This window comes from Camelus bactrianus, chromosome 14 (assembly GCF_048773025.1).
Source record: "Camelus bactrianus isolate YW-2024 breed Bactrian camel chromosome 14, ASM4877302v1, whole genome shotgun sequence".
NCBI lineage: Eukaryota > Metazoa > Chordata > Mammalia > Artiodactyla > Camelidae > Camelus > Camelus bactrianus.
Genome location: NC_133552.1, coordinates 3686638 through 3703083, shown reverse-complemented (window position 1 = coordinate 3703083; position 16446 = coordinate 3686638). Strand labels below are relative to the sequence as shown.

General features: G+C 48.9%; 1 protein-coding gene across 4 annotated transcripts in view; it reads right to left on the bottom strand.

The window, feature by feature from the left end:
• Positions 1–9642: 9642 nt before the first annotated feature.
• Positions 9643–16446, bottom strand: part of WASF3 (WASP family member 3) — a 77484-nt gene continuing 70680 nt past the window's right edge. For all 4 annotated transcript variants that reach the window (XM_074377953.1, XM_074377951.1, XM_074377955.1 and 1 more), the window contains exons 9-10: positions 15780–16147; positions 9643–12761 (exon numbers count right to left, since the gene is read on the bottom strand). In XM_074377953.1, the coding sequence (XP_074234054.1) occupies positions 12604–12761; positions 15780–16147 (526 nt within the window). In that variant the 3' untranslated portion in view covers positions 9643–12603. The remainder of the gene's footprint in view (positions 12762–15779; positions 16148–16446) is intronic.

Genomic DNA, 16446 nt, shown 5'->3' with positions numbered 1-16446 from the left:
GCCTGGGGCCACGAGGTCCGTGAAGGGCCTGTGGGTGACCGGGGCTCCGGTCGCGGTTAGGCTCCCGCTCCCCACTCTGACCTGCGTGCCTGTTCCGCCCCTAATACCATTTTTTTTCTTTAAATTGAAATATAGTTGACTTACAATGTTGTGTTAGTTTCTGGTGTAGTTATACACACACAGACACACACAGACACACACACACACACACACACACACACATGCTTTTTCTTAGTCTTTTTCATTATAGGTTACTGCAAGCTATTGAATATAGTTCCCTGTGCTGTGCAGTATAAACTTGTTATTTATCTATTTTGTGTATAGTTGTGTGTATCTGCTAATCCCCAACTCCTAATTTACCCCTCCTGCCCTTCCCTCCTGGTAACCGTACGTTTGTTTTCTGCGTCTGTGAGTCTGTTCCTGTTTTGTGAACAAGTCCATCCGTGCCGTTTCTTTAGATTTCAGATGTAAGCGGTGTCGGGGGGTATATGTCTTCCTCTGACTCACGTCACTCAGTGTGATCACCTCTAGGTCCATCCACACTGTCTTGGTGACTGCAGCTTTATAGTGAGTCTTAAGTTGGGAGCATCGATCCTCTGACCTTGTTTCTCCTCTGACATCATGCCGGCTGCTCTGTCTTTGCCTGTCCGCCTCTCAGACCAGCACTGGCCCGTCCACACCCTCTCCCAGACTGGCTCCACCTGGGCCGCACTCTCTGGCCAGGCTAGGCTCCCACCTGCCCACATCTTCTGGGAATGGTGGCCACTTACACACTCTCAGGCAAGGTTTGGTTTTGGTTTGGTTTGGTTTTCCACCAGCAGCATACGTGTTCCTGCGGACACAGTGGGAAGGCGGCTGTCTGCAAGCCAGGAAGAGGTGCCCCCCCAGAACCCGGCCACACTGGCACCCTGATCTTGGACTTTAGAAATGTGAGAAAATACATCTCTGTCATTTAAGCCCCCAGGCTGTGCAGCTAAGACAGGGGTGCGTGCTGTGAAGACCTTCCGATTGTCCCAGGGGCGTGGAAGACAGGGCTGGCACCCCGGCAGCACGCACCTGCACCTCATCCCAAGTGAACTGGCCACTCTGGGCTCTGACGGGTCTGTGTGTCTGTCAGAAAGCAAGTATTTTTATTGCCACTAGGGGAGACTATGGATTAACTTTAGACTTTGATAAGTTAAGGTCTCCTATTGTGATTCTTAGTGTAATGGCCCATCAACGTTTTTTCCAATTAAAACACATAAACTGTCAGAATGAGGGGAAAAAATCCAAATATGTTTGCTAACAAAAGGCATATCTAAGACATAAGAATACAGAAGGTTGAAAATAAAAGGACAGAAAAAGATACACCAAGAAGATGTTAATAAAAAGAAAGCCAGTGGAGTATTATTCATATTAGACAAATAGATATAAGGCAAAAGGAAGTCCCAGCAGGAAGCTCGTGCCATGAAAGCAGCTTATTCACTACAGTGATGTGAAAGTGTGGCTCCACGAACGGCCTGCAGAGGCGGCCTGCTCGAATCTCAGCTTGGCTCCTCCCTGGATACATAATCTTCAGCAAATTACGTAGTTTCTGTATTTTTCAGCTTCCACATGTAAATGGGATACTAAGAGTACCTACCTCACGTACGGTGGTTGAAAGGATAACGGAACTGGCATATATTTAAAGCACCCAGAACAACGCCTGGCATGTGTGTGCAGAGGAGGCATTATATAAATAGGCATAAAATTACAAACCCTAGTAACGCGCATCAAAACATGTGAAGGAAAGTTTAATAGAACTACAAAAATGAACAGACACTAGTCCAAATTCTTAGTGGGGTATTTTTAGCACATCCTCTTAGTGATTTAAAAAAATCAATAACAATATGGAAGACTTGACCATAGAAAAACCTTGAATCAATGAGCAAAGGTAAAACATTGCCACCAATAACCTCATATACACGTTAGTTTCCAAAATTTGCCATATCCTGGGTCCTAAAGTAAATCTCATCAAATTGCATACAAAGCATGCATAAAATCATGAAAAACATGTTCTAGAACTCCAAGCAGTAGAGCTAGAGATCAAAAACAAACCAAAAAACCCAGAAAGTCCTCATATGTCTGGAAACGAGCCTTTCTAAATAATTCACACATACAAACTGGCAAATAGTTTGAACTGAAGGCACTATCCCTCCCCACTGCACGGAGGGGGATACTAAAGAATTGGTCATTTGAGTGTCTTGCCCAAGGTCACGGGGCAGAGGCAGGATTTGAACCCCAGCAGCCTGAATCTAGACCCTTACGCTTGACCCTCATTTTTTACCATTGGCCTTGACAGTGGAACAATAAGGTGACTTTTATGACGGTGAGCAGGAGCTGTCTTTCGTCTCTCTATCACAATGTCTGGCACATCAAAAGGCCTTTATACTTTTAAAAATAATTGGTCAATTTTGTAGGCAGGGAGCAGTCACTTGGTTACAAACTGTACAGATACTGAAAGAGTATACAGCAGGCGGTCCCCCTCCCCGCTGCCCCGAGATACTCGGGTGCCCTCCGAGATACTGCTGTCACCTTCCTTTGGCTTCTGTCAGAAATATTTCAGGCACATATAAATAAAGACATATATTATTTTCTCTTCTTTTTAGCTAATGGATAGCACATAGGCACATTTTCCTGCTCTTTGTTTCTTGAATTTAATGATGTGTCTTGAAAACCATATGAATTCATTTGAAACATCTTTGTCCTTTGTACAGTTGCAGGTATTCCATTGCGGATATACTATGACTGAGTCAGTGTTCTGTTGACAGAACAGTAGGTTGTCTCCAATCTTGTTATTTCAAACCACGCTGTGGTGAATATGTCATTTGGCACATGTGCGAGTAAGTCTGAAATACTTCTCTGTCCCCGTTACGAGAATCTGTCTCGGTTACTAAAGGTGTTTAACAAATGACCGCGAATCTGAGGAACCTAAACCGATGATGACGTTTATTTTTGCTCACAAGTCTGCTGTTTTGGCAAGCAGCGCTCAGTGTGGAGGGACGTCCCTGCTCCGGCGGGCACCAGCTGTAGCAGTTCACTGGGGGACTCAAGTCCTTGGAAGAAGTCTCGCCCACTCATGGGGCTGTCAGGTGATGCTGGCCGCTGGCTGAGATTGTGGCTGGGACCAGACTTTGCATGTGGCCCCTGAGGTGGCCTGGGTAAAACATGGTGGCTATTCTGAGAGAGAGCCTGGCCCTTGAGATCTCGCCTTGAAAGTCAGGCCTGCAGCAAGGCAGCCCCCAGATCCCACCCAGCTCCAAGGGGAGGGAAAGAGAATCCACCTGTGAACACTGAGGGGGCAAAGGTCTGGAGGAGAATGTGGGCCCAGAAACACTGTCCTTCGACTTCTGGAAAATCCAGTCTCAATTTGGATTTGCTCATTAAATGTACAGTTTTAATTTTGATAGATGTTTGCTAATTGCCCTTCGGAGAATGTGGCCCAATTCGCTCTCTACAGCGGTGCACGAGAAACACGTATTTGTTTGATGAAGGAATGAGACAGATTGAAGAACGGGGAGCGGATGGATGAGCCGATGAGTAGCAGGAGTGAAGCTGGTCTCCCGGGAAACGCTCAGCCATCTGGCCACTGGGGGGCGGCGCTTCCCCAGCGCAGAGCAGGGCGGCGCCGCGGGAGGCCGCTCAGCGCCGGGACGCTCGCTTTCGCAGAGGGAGGCCGGACGCTCCCTGCAGCCCGTCCAGCGCTGCGGGTCACGCCGCACGTGGCTGCCTTGGTGGGTGGGAGGGGGGAGGCCGGACCGCAGCTCTCGTTTCTCCGGCTCTTCAGTACAGGGGGAGTCGGCTCTCCGTGGAGAGTCCGCCCAGAACCACAGGCCCGGAACTCAGAACCGGCCTGTCCTCTTCAGGGGCCTCGGGGGCTTGATGCGGTTCCTTCAAAGGCAGATTCTCAAACGGTCTCAGTGTCAAGCCCCCAAATGCCGGGGCTTACTCAGCGCCGGAGAACGGGCGATGCCCGGAGGGACAGAGGTCGAGAGAGCGGATGCCGAACCCCGCGCAGGTTCCCGCCCAGGTGATTCCAGGGGCAGCGGCGCGGGGCCCCGCCCTCCCGCGTGCAGAGTCTTCCGTCACCTCCAGCGCCCCCGGGACAGTGCGCCCCCACGGGGCTGTCGGGCTCCGGGCGTGGCATCCCGGGGGCAGCGGCACCCACTCTGCATCCATCCCTCGGCAAGGATGTTTGCAGAACCTCACATCCTATGATGCAGGCCCGCTCTTAGGTCATCCTTCGCACGGATGCCAGTTCGCTGACATCCCCACCCACTGTTCTCCCACCGTGCTGGCCCCCAGAACCCCCACCTCCCGTCTTCCTGCGCGTCCGCTGCGCCTGGCCTGGAGCACCATCCGTGCGCGGCAGGCGTCGCACCCAGGTGGAACCCCATGCGCAGGCGGGTGGGTCAGGCTGAGTGTCCAGCATCCCTCCCCGGGCAGGTACCCCCTAGTTCCCTGCCTCCCCAGATGCTGCTTTTCAAACTTTGGCCGGGCCCAAAGCATGACGTTTTGACAATGCAGCTTTGATGTCAGGATGGTTCCACTGCGTGAAAACTTTCCAGAAAATCGAGTGAGGTGGGTGCAGGGACCCCTATCCCATCTGGATGGATGTTCACCTCAACCACGGAGATCCAGGGTGGAGCTCGGGGACTGCTGGAGTCAGGGACAGTTCCAGGAAGCAACACAACGTCTCTGAATGTTTATCAATTTGCTTTTAGTCCCAGTTAGGGGACCAGCAGGCCTCTTGGGCTGAGCCCTGCCACCTACTATTAAGAAGCCATGTTGTCGCTTGCAGGGACTCATCCACTTCTGGGGTCCGTTTGGGCCCTAACTCCTCACTTCCCACCTCGCAGTCCTGCCTCAGCTCCGAGGCACAGCCATGGGGAAGGCCCACGAGCTGCCCACTGGGTCCTCCTGCAGATTCCTCCAAGCACCTGGGAGGGGTGTGCCGAGGTGGGAGGCCGGGTTTGAGCCTCAGTCCTAGGACCCTGGGCAGGTCATGTGGCCTCAGTGTTCTCACCTATGAAGTGGGTCAGAGTTCCCGCTGCCCAGGACCACTGTGTTACATCAGACAGTTCATGCAGCAGTGTGAGTCTGGGGCCCGGCACAGGGGACAAGCACGTGCCAGAGTCCACGGGAAACGCAGGCGTTTGGGCCATACTCCCAGCAGAGATGGGTCGGTCTGAGACAGCACTAATGCCGCCAGGGTCACGAGCCATGCTTGTTTTTTTTCAGCTGACACGTCCTGGCCCTCGGGGACACAGCCACTGCTTCTCACGCATTGCCAGTGCCGAGGGGAGCAGCCTGAGTGTCAGGCCCCAAGCGCCCTCTCCACCAGGACCCACCTCTGTGCCGCTTTCTGCTGGACTAAGTGGGATGCTGCACTGGCCCTGGCCCCTGTGTTGGTGGCCCCAGGCCACAGAGGGGAGGGACTGTCCTCCTTTCCTCGCCCTGGCTGGCCTCCTGCCGGTCCCTCGCTAACACTGCTGGGGACCTGGAACCGGGCGCCCCGCCCCCGCCCTCCCCAGCTCTGCAGGCAGGCACTTGTGCTAACCTACTTTCAAGACTGCTTTCTCGCCAGGCCTCAGAGCAGTGCTGCTCCCTCCTTCGGCGCGAGGCTGGGAATGGGTGCAGAGGGCAGGGCAGGCTCCCGGGGCCCCCAGGCTGAATGCATGCCGGCCTTTTTCATGGCGAGGTCGAGGGCCTACCAGAGTAGAAATCATTCTCTTGGCCACTTATCTTAGCAGAGGGCAGATAACTGTGTTACTAGGTATGAGGCCGACCCAGTGTTTACTCTGTTTCCTGTTTAAAGTCAGTTACTAAATGGGAAAGGACACCCTAGGTTGCCCCCCTACACCAGGACCGGTTAGGACCCGCCTGCTCAGGTCAGCTCAGCAGACTGACTGCACATGGGGAGAGGCAGGCTCCTTCCCCCCTGATAGACAACTGCCAGCCCCACACGAGCATCTTTGTAAGACGCATGGCCCAGAGAAAATCACGGAAGGACTTCGCTTTCCTTGATGCCACTTTGGATGCTGCCTGTCCCAGCAGGGCCAAGGGGCAGAGCCCTGAGCATCATTCAGTGCCCCACCTGCCCCGATGCTGGTGCAGCCAGGAGCAGGGGGGGTGAGGGACACAGTGAGCAAACAGACCAGGGGAGGGACAGGGGAAGGAGACCGGGGCCACGAAGGAAGACAAGGGAACTTGTAAGAGCCTGGGGCTCACACCTCCAGGAGAGGTCCTGGGGATCGGGGCTGATTCACACACCACGTGCATCACACCTGTTCCCCCTCCAAGGACCAATGGTGGCAGAAACAGCAGAAAATCAGACAAACACCTCCCAAGCCATGGAAGCATGAGGGCCTGTCCAGTGAGTGACATCAACGGGGACAGCCCACCTGCAAGGCTCAGGCCCCGGCGTTCCTCCTCCCCAGGGACTGAGGACAAGAGCTGAAAGGGGCTCCTAAACAGCCTGCTGCAGGTGCTTTGTGCAGCCAAGGCCCAAGGATACAAGCAAGCAAGCATCGGGGGGCGGGGCCCATCAGCAGGCAGGTCTGGAAATGAAGGGACAGCCCGCTCTGAAAGGAACATGGAAGGGGGCCACCAGGTGTGAGATTAAGGGTGGTGAGTCTGCACTCCTGTACCTGAGGTCCAAAGATGAAGACTGCCGGGTGGTGACTCAGCTCATGCCTGCAGGCACCAAGGGTGCACATTTGCCCCTACTAGGCACCAGAGTGACAGACAGCTCCAGCCTGTAGCTGGGGACTGGGACCCAGCGTTGAGTCCTTTTGGTGCCTGTCGGCTGACCGACAGCCTGGATCACTGCAGGTGGCATCTCTGGGTTCCAGTGGACCGACCATGTAAGGGCAGGTGCTGAGCTGACGTTTCTTGAACTTCAGTGTTCCTGAGAATCACTCCTTGCGACAGGATAAACTGTGGACTCCAGGGTCTCATGCTCAAGGTTTGATTCAGCAGGTTTGCAACAGGGCCCAGAAATCTGTTTTAACACGCATCTCAGGTAACACTGCTATGGGTGGTGTGGACCTGCCCCTGGAGAAAACTTAGACTCACCTGGTAAGGCAGTGAAGGGGACACTGGCCTGGCTCCTCCCCCAGCGTCCAGGGGCATCTCAGCTCAGATGCACTGTCCTAACCCCTCTGTTAACTTCTTTGGGCTTCTGTGCCCCCAGTGGTGTTGCAAAACCCAGTGTGGCATGGGCTGGCTGGGCAAGGAATGGATGCAGTGGGGGAGGAGAAGAAGGAGGCACTCCTGGCAGCTGGAGGGGTGGGTGGGGTGTGGGGATGTCCTCAGGGCTGGGCAGGGGGGATCCAGGGGGTCTCGACATGGATTCCCCGTAGTGACTCACTGTGCAGATCTGCCTCAGTGCACACGCCCTTGAAAATCTCTAATTTGCAAATCAAACGAATGCCTAGGTCTTGGAAATATTAAAAGACATTTCGAAGGAGCTGAAAGTTAACACCCTAACTTAATTATCAAGATGGTAAAGTCGATTTCAAGAGGGGACATTTGGAGCCACGGTCACGCACTCACAAAAGGCAACCTCTCGTCCACATAGACACCAAGTTGCACTACACGCCCGCAAATCGCCTGACTTCTATTTCAACTGATTTTAGGCCAAAACAGGCGACACACGTCCTAGAACATCAAATGCCTTGAAACGTCACTTCATGGTAAGTACCACTTGGTACGTTTTAAATTACTCTCAAAGGGCATATTTTCTTCATTTTTTTCTTCACGGTAAATTATCTACCAAATCCCCACCTCAGACTAATCATGGTGCTGTATTCAAAGCTAATTACTCAAGTCACACGTGAGCAGTGAGCAGGATGAATGCGGTGGGGGATTTAGAAAGAAGCCATATGCAAATATTCCCAACAGAGCTATTGTGTTTTGGCAAATGTCCAGCAGGTGTCAGCGCTGGGGAGAAACTGTACTTGGAAAGCAAGTCACTTGTATCATCTAAGCCCCTGTCAAGATACTTCTGCAAGTTGCTCACACCTCCAAATTCAATATGTAAGTCTCCTCGTGTTCTGACACCTCTGCACCTGCACTGCCCTTGCAGAATACGAAATCAGAGCACAGTACAATGTGCCATGACAGTGTGAATACTTCTTGGTTTAAAGAAAATTTTTAAAAATATAAGAAAATCTTATCTTAGGGGTTGGGGATTAACAGACACACATTACTATACATAAAATAGATAAACAACGAGGACCTACTGTAGAGCACAGGGAACGATATTCAATTTCTTATGACATAATGGAAAAGAATCTGAAAGGAAAAAATATGTATGTATGTGTATGTGTAACTGAATCACTGTGCTGTACACCTGAAACTAACATTGTAAATCAACTACACTTCAAAAAAATTTTTTTAAAAGAAAATCAGATAGTAATGTGAAGTGGTGGTTTTCAAACTTTGAGGTAGTGAAACCATTTTTTCAAATGAACCCCCAATAGTAGAATTTACATTTCTAACACTCAGTGAAAACATTAATGTTATTGGGTGAACATGAAAATTTGAGACTGGGGTTAAGACTGGCGATTTGCTAGTCTCAATCGCCACATTATTTACCTACTGTTGCTCGCACCGTTGAGAGAATATCCTGATTCACAGACACAAGGAGAGGCAAACAGCAAGTACTTCAGAGCACAGCATGCATGCAACCGTTCTACACCACTTACTAAATAAAGATATCACAAGTTTTATTGCAGGGTCCTGGCAAAAACAATTTCGCCTGGCAGAAAAATCGAAACATTGGTCTTCTGTTGTAATTTGGTATTCAACAACAGTCTGTGGTTTTACAAATTACATTTTAAAATAAAAAAACAAAAACATAAACATTGCATCAAGTATTTATAGAATGAGTCCTGGGAACGGAGGACTAACTCTTTCCAGACCAATTCTTTACAGAAAACAATTATAAACTGGACAAAATATACCTCATGACTACTGAAGGCAGTGGAGACAAATCAGAAACAGAAAGATGCTACAGAAAGCTGATGCCTGGAAGGAAAAGAGTTTGGTGCCTTTCCTGTTTTTTAATAGCTTTTTTGTCTCTGGGAGCCGCCGGCCTGCTTTCCCGCAGGCGGCCACCCTCCCCTCCCCAATCCCCCCTCCGTCACCCCCCCCCCCCCGCACCGCTGTCCCCACGTGTGGTTCATGTCCCCCCAGGCCCTTTCCTGAGTTGGTGACTCTGCTCCACTCTTGGCCCCTCACATACAGGACAGAGAATGGCCCTTCTAAAGGACCCTCTCACGGAGCAAGCGGAAGCGTCTCAGGAGTCATCAGTGCTAGAGTATTAGTCACTACGATTGAGACTAGATGTGGTCAAGACACCTGTCTTGGAGGCGCTGCCTTCCGCTCCGGGAATGGCTTTTTTTCTTTCTAACAACACCAGTGCTTTCCCAAGTCACTTACAGACTCCAACCTGAACTCGTGGTCACTCAACAACTGTGTAGAAATTTCAACGGAAATCAGAGAGGCATCTTTGTTATCTAATAATGGAAATGCTAATTAAAAACCCTGTCCCATCCCCAACCTCTCCCCCCTAAAGACGGTTAAACTGACAACACTGTTACAAGTAAGCCAAAGTGCTTAGGGTTAAAAGTGTAATTTTATTTAGATGTTACTTGTACATAATCTATAGTAAGATATACAAACAGATAAAAATTGTTTACCAGGAGGTTTTTGTTTTAATACCACTTTAAATTCAATTTACAACAGCATTGGTAATACTGCAGGATGACAGACGAGACTCCGCTTTGGAAAACAAAAATTACTTGCTACCTGGATGATACATTCCCACGAGTCTTCAATGAATTAAAATGGATTGTGTATTTCAGCTGCAAATTATTACAAAACGTTCACAACCTAGCCACTTGGTGCTCAGAAAAGCTTTTGATACTCTAAAAATTTACTGAAATGAAGACGCTAATTCTCCAACAGTGTACTTTTACCCAAGAAAAACCTAAGTGACCAAATCTTACAGTTTGGCGCTAACAACGGGAAATCAACCACGTCGTGTGTGTGCGGTTAATGTGCGGTCCTGAGGAACCTCAGCCCCTCTGCCTGACCTATGACATGAAGAAAAAGCTTGTCAGAAATTAAAACTAAATACGCACGGGATGGGGGCGGGGGACTGGGACAATTTAAAATGACTTTACAACATGTAACTACTTTAAAATGTAAAATTCATAGTCATGAAGTATGCATTTAAACGTCTATCTCCATTTGGTTTGTAAATACTTTCTGAAAATGAAAACTGGCAATTCAAAATAGTCACTTTTTCCTTTTCCTGTAATATCATATTAGAAAAAGTCTGGATTTCATTTTTAGAATAAATCAAATGTGTTGAGAAAAATACTGCAAAAAATAGTCTAAGCTGGATTTTAGTCCTTTTCCATTCTTTTAAAGGCTGCCTAATACATCAGGGCAAAAGCTTTCTCACTAGTCAGAAAACCAAGTTGAAAACAACTTGTTGATTAAACTACAGGAAGACAACCAGTAATTAACAGGCTCATGAATATTTATGAGTAAAGTGCCACTATTTTATTGTAGTAAGATATAAGTAGAAGAAATCCTGACATGGATAATAGCTTTACGTGGTCTCTCCAACCTGAGAACAGAAGGGCCAAAAAAAAACCAAAAAAAACCAAAAAAAAAACCAAAGCAGCATTATCAAATATAAGTTCTAGAATTATACGGGTAATTCTTAATCCGAAAGAGACACTAAAGACAAAATACTGTAAGACAAAATATGCCTCAAACTGGTAAAAGTCCCAAGAAAAATGCCAACACAGTTGGCCTTCACGTTGAAAAAAAAAGGGAGAGAGAAATTAAAGAAACTAAAAAGTCATTGATAACTACTACATACAGTCAATAAAATTACGGCGCCTAGCTCCAAGAAACAGAAACTCAAGAAGCGTGTGCCAGAACAGCAGGTTTGAGCTGAAAAGACTCAGATACCTTGGCGTGAGCACTTGGAAAGGGCGCAGGACCTGAGGCTTTTCAGAGATCCAAACCCAGTGACGAGAAGCCTGTTCTGAAGGCTCTGTACAAGGACCACACCTCCTACAGGCCATAAACGTCCCTCAGGGACACAGACGTGACCGGGGGCCAGCGACCCCCATGGGAGAACTCATTGACAAAACCCATCCATCAGGCTCCATTTCCATCCCAACCATCCTCCCAAACTGCTCTGTTTTGGCTTCAGATTTCTGCCCACAACTGACAGTCACCAAGAGGCGCGGTCCGTCTGACATGTGGCCCAGAGACGTCCTCAGGGAGTCAGGTGCCCTCGAGCATCTGTGAAGCCAGATCTAACATCAAAGCCTGTGGCATTTACTTCTTCCAAAGAAGCAGTTACCTTTCCTCCAGAATGACAGAATCTAAGCTTTGACTCCTGAGTTTGCCAGGGGTCAGCCTTGGCCAGAAACCCGCCCAGGGTCCCGGGTGAGCACATCGGGGAAAAGGGGAGGGAGGTGGCACTACACCTAAGGGTCTCCTCTGACCTGAGGGACCCGGTCGAGTCTCATGTGCCCACCACCCTGTGTGCTTCTAGGACAGAGTGAAGGCTGGGGCCCTAGTTGGCCACAGCACCAGGAAAGGCGAAAAGCTGTCCAAATCCATTCCCACCTCAACAGAAGCTTTCGGGATTTAGGCCGAGTGGAGCGAGGTGCCATCGGAAGCCATCTCTGTGGCACCAAGGCCTCCGCTGGCTTCCCCGGGATGCGGCTCCGCGAAAGAGGTTGTGCGGGTCTCTGCACCCAGCTCCAGACCACCCGGGCCTGTGCAGGCTGGACCCCCAGCTGCCGAGTGTCCTGAGGGTCACCCCAACGGCCCCTGGAGGATAAAGGACAGCTCCCCACTTCGTGACTGCTGTGCGGCTGAAACCTCGTACAGAAATGGTCAACGAGCACTGACCGCCTGAGCGCCCGCAGGGGCTCCTGCCTGGAGAGCGCCCTTCCGAGCCCACGGTTCTCAAGAGCGAGCAAAGGGAGTGCAATTCTTCAACAGAAGGCTCAAATTCACAGAGCTTACCAGGCCAAGAAACGGAAGCAGAAAGATAGGACTCTCCTGCTTGTCAAAACTTTCTCTCTAGAACCAAACTCTCCTTCTGAAATACACTTAAAAAAAAAAGTTGAAACAACCTCACTGACCGGAAGACATCACTCTGACGCAGCCATTAATCTTGCAGAGACCTGACACCAGGCAGCTTCAAGGACACACAGCAAGCCTGCAGAATTAGGGTGACCGAGGGGAGTGAACCCAACCCGCACGAAACACTTTCACGGCCAAGAGAAAGGATGCAAAGGCTGTTGTCAGGACAATGCAACAGTTACAGCGTGTTTCCTCATGTGCAGCACAATTTGCTATGTTTAGTGGCACTTAAGTATTACACAGTAAATACTGAAAAAACCCAGAATTCTCGGATGTGCAAAAGCAATATCACATCATCGGTACAAAAGCCGCTAAGCTACAGGATTTTAACACCACGACGCAGGTGCTGCGACCACCTGCATCCTCAACACGCCGCCCGCGCCCGGCCCGGCCCCCTCAGTCGGACCAGTCGTTGTCGTCAAACTCCGAGTCGTCGTCCGAGTCGCTGTACTCGACAGCGATGCGCCTGGACAGGATGGTGGCCACGTCGTTGCCCACCGGCTCGCGCTTGGCCTCCTGCTCCCGCTGCTCCTGCACCTTCTTCAGCTGAATTCCTAGAGACACAAACGCGCAGCTGAGAATGACAGCCCTCGCTCTGCTTGCTCCAAATTAGAGAGGCAGCTTAGTGACTTTCTCTTTTCCTACTGACACTAGAATCGAAAGTTTTAGAAATCTAGAAAAACACCGTATGATATCACTCATATGTGGAATCTAAATATAAAGGAAAGAAAGGACACCATGAACTCATCTACAAAACAGAAACAGACTCGCAGACATAGTGAACAATCCTATGGTTACCGGGGGGAAGCAGGTGGGAAGGGATACATTTGGGAGTTTGAGATTTGCAAATGGTAGCCACTATATATAAAAATAACTAAAAAAAAAAAAGTTTCTTCTGTATAGCACAAGGAACTATATTCAGTATCTTGTAATCAGATAACCTTTAATGAAAAAGAACATGAAAACAAATATAGTATGTATATGAATGACTGGGACACTGTGCTGTACACCAGAAACTGACACATTATAACTGACTGTACTTCAATTAAAAAATTAAATTAAATTAAAAATAAAATTTAAAAGAAGTTTTAGAAATCTGAGGGAAGAAGCTTGGGAAATAGATGTTTCATGACCAAAATTAAAAAAAAAAAAGTGTACTCCAAGTCATAACATTCTTTACAGCAACGTGTTAAAACGTAAGAGAGTCAGTTACCATTTCAGGGCACATGAAAGAACATGAAAGCACGGAGCCACCGGCCGTGTGAGGCTGTTTCAAGGTGGATGTATGCTGGCCGGCGGTCCCATCCTGGACTGGGCAAACGTGAACACTCCTGTCATTACCTGGACTGCGCTGGAACCCAAAGGCCTGGAAAACAGCTGAGAGCGCCTGGCCAGGCTGGGATGGTAACTGAGAAAGCTCTGTTTCAATAGTTATTGTTGAAAATGGGTATGAAATACAACCATCCATGCTCTTGCTTTTAGTAAGTAACAAAACAGGATACCTGACTCTTTAATGTGTTATTTCTTTAACTTTTTCTCTCAAAATAATTCCAGGTTTATAAAATAGCTGTAAGACTAGTAGAAAAAATTTCCCATGTAACCTACTCAGATTCCCCAGCTGGTAACATGTGACCACGTCGTGACCTCTCCTTCACTCTGATTTACACACACTTTTCCTGGACCATTTGAGAGTGAGTGGCATATAATGTCCCTTTGCCCCTAAAATGCTTCATGTGTCTCTCCTAAAAAAACAAGGACCAAAATCAGACTATTTGCAGAGACACAACAGTACCATCTATTCTAGAAATTTTATTTAAATTTTGCAAAGAGACCTAATACAACAGATGGAAGTTTTCCACCAGGTTTGGGGTCCAACACAGGATCACCCGTCACATTAGGTGTCGTGTTTTACTAGCGTCCCTTAACCCGGGCACTTCTTCAGTCTCTGTGTTTTATGACCTCCATGTTTTCATAGGATGCCGCTTGATCTGGGCTCATCAGAGGTCTCCCCGTGCTCAGATCCAGGTAATACCTCACTCTCACGGGGCAAAGCTCACAGGTGTCAAAAAGCAAAAAACATTGTCCTAACAGGACCCCAAACTCGTTATCAGTCAGGTACTGCAACTCTGGGACTTTTTTTCTGAACAAAACCATTGTATGACAATGACAGTCAACATAGACAAGAACCCCAGGACCTGCAGGAGGGCCTGGCTGGTGGCTGGTCAGGCAAGAAGCAGGGACAGTCCTAGGATGACGTCAGGGACACTGCAGCCAGCTCTCTCCTTGGCCACCCCCGGACTGAGACAGCTAAGCTGTGACCAGCAGACGTGCAGCTCCCTGCCATATGGGAAGCCCTCGGAGTATTTCCACGCCCTGTCGGTGACCCTCAGCCAACATGCACCGGGACCGAGGGTTAGGAATAAATGATGTGGAACAGATGCCTAACGTGGGCTTCTCAGGGGGAGGGGCAGGTGGGGAGGGGCCAGGCTCCTCCACCCTGATCTGACCAGAGATGCTCTACTTCTTGTTTCACATTCTGAGGTTTGGTGGACTTTCATTTGACAAGTGTTTTGCTGCTTAAATAAATGTTAAGAAAACTACTGGCTTAGCCCATCAAACCAAAAATATGAAAAGTCTAAGACACATCCTAGATTTTCTTAAAAACTATCATTTGATATTAGCCCATTTGCTTTCATTTATACTTTTACCCTTAGAGTGGAATGCAGAGACAAGATCCAATTAATGGTCCAAAATGATCATTTTTTAAAGAAGTGGTGGTATGTATATACAATGGAATACTACTCAAACATGAAAAAGAATAAAATAATGCCATTTGCTGCAACATAGATGGACCTGGAGATCATCATTCTAAGTGAAGTAAGTCAAAAAGAGAAAGAAAAATACCATATGATATCACTTATATGTGGAATCTTAAACACATCACACACACACACACAAATGAACTTATATACAAAACAGAGAGAGTCTCACAGACATAGAAAACAAACTTATGGTTACCAAGGGGGGGGGGAGGGAGGGATAAATGGGGAGTTCGAGATTTGCAGATACTAACTACTATATATAAAGTAGATAAACAAGTTTATACTGTATAGCACAGGGAACTATATTCAATATCTTGTAGTAACCGATAATAAAAAAGAATATGAAAATGAGTATGTGTATGTTTCCATATGACTGAAGTATTATGCTGTACACCAGAAATTGATACAACATTGTAAACTGACTATGCTTCAATTAAAAAATAAAATAAAATGGGGTTTATCCAACCCCAATATTGTTTTAAAAATTTATCAATTTTTATTATCTATTTCTAGTCAAGAAAAGCTTTCCTGAATTCTCAATGCTTTATCATTATGTGTTTGCTCTGCAAACACATACAGTTACTGGCAAAAGTACATTTACTCCTAAAAAAACAAAACCAAACGAGGTCACTTTATCCGAATTCTACAGGACAGTCTACAGGTGGAGGGAGGAGTCGTCTGGAGCAGCTGGGGTGGTGGCCGGGACCGTGGACCCGCTGATGGGACAGGGTGCACTGGGGCTTCACTCACCCATCCGAATAGCAGCAAGAAGGTCGCTCCGGGCGTCGCTGATGGGCGGCTGTGCAGCGTCCTGTCTCTTGGCCTCGGCTCCCGGGGGGCCGTGCATGGGGGAGGAGGAGAGCGAAGAGCCTGCACCCGGAGGGCCCGGCGGGGGCGGCGGGGGGCCCGGGGGCGGCGGGGCTGTGACAACGAGCCCGCCAGAGGGAGGGTGAGGAGGACCTGCATAGGAGGAGCCCGCGGATGCTGGGAAGGGGGGCTGCATGGGGACCTGGAGGGGACTGACGAAAGCAGTCTGTGCGGAAGGGATCATGGGCGGGGGCGGCGGCGGCGGCGGTCCGGAGGGGTTGTAATACTCAATGATCTGTGCCGGGAGCATCCTGGCAAAGACACGAAACACAGAGTCACTAAAGCAGTAACAGAGGGTCACATCTCCGAGGTTTGCACAGGGCTCAAAGAGAGGCCTCCCCAAGCACAACACACACGGCCACATGAGTCTAAGACACTGCAGGATGCATCCTGCACACTCTGGATCGCAGGTCAGCATCACTCACTGTGATGGAATTCAAGAGCGTCTACTGACATGCATCAAAAAGATAACCCCTCAGAAAGTAACCTTCCGAACAGCTGACCGCAGAGGTAAGAAGGCCTCACAAGTGCATCCTTTACTGGCATCTCA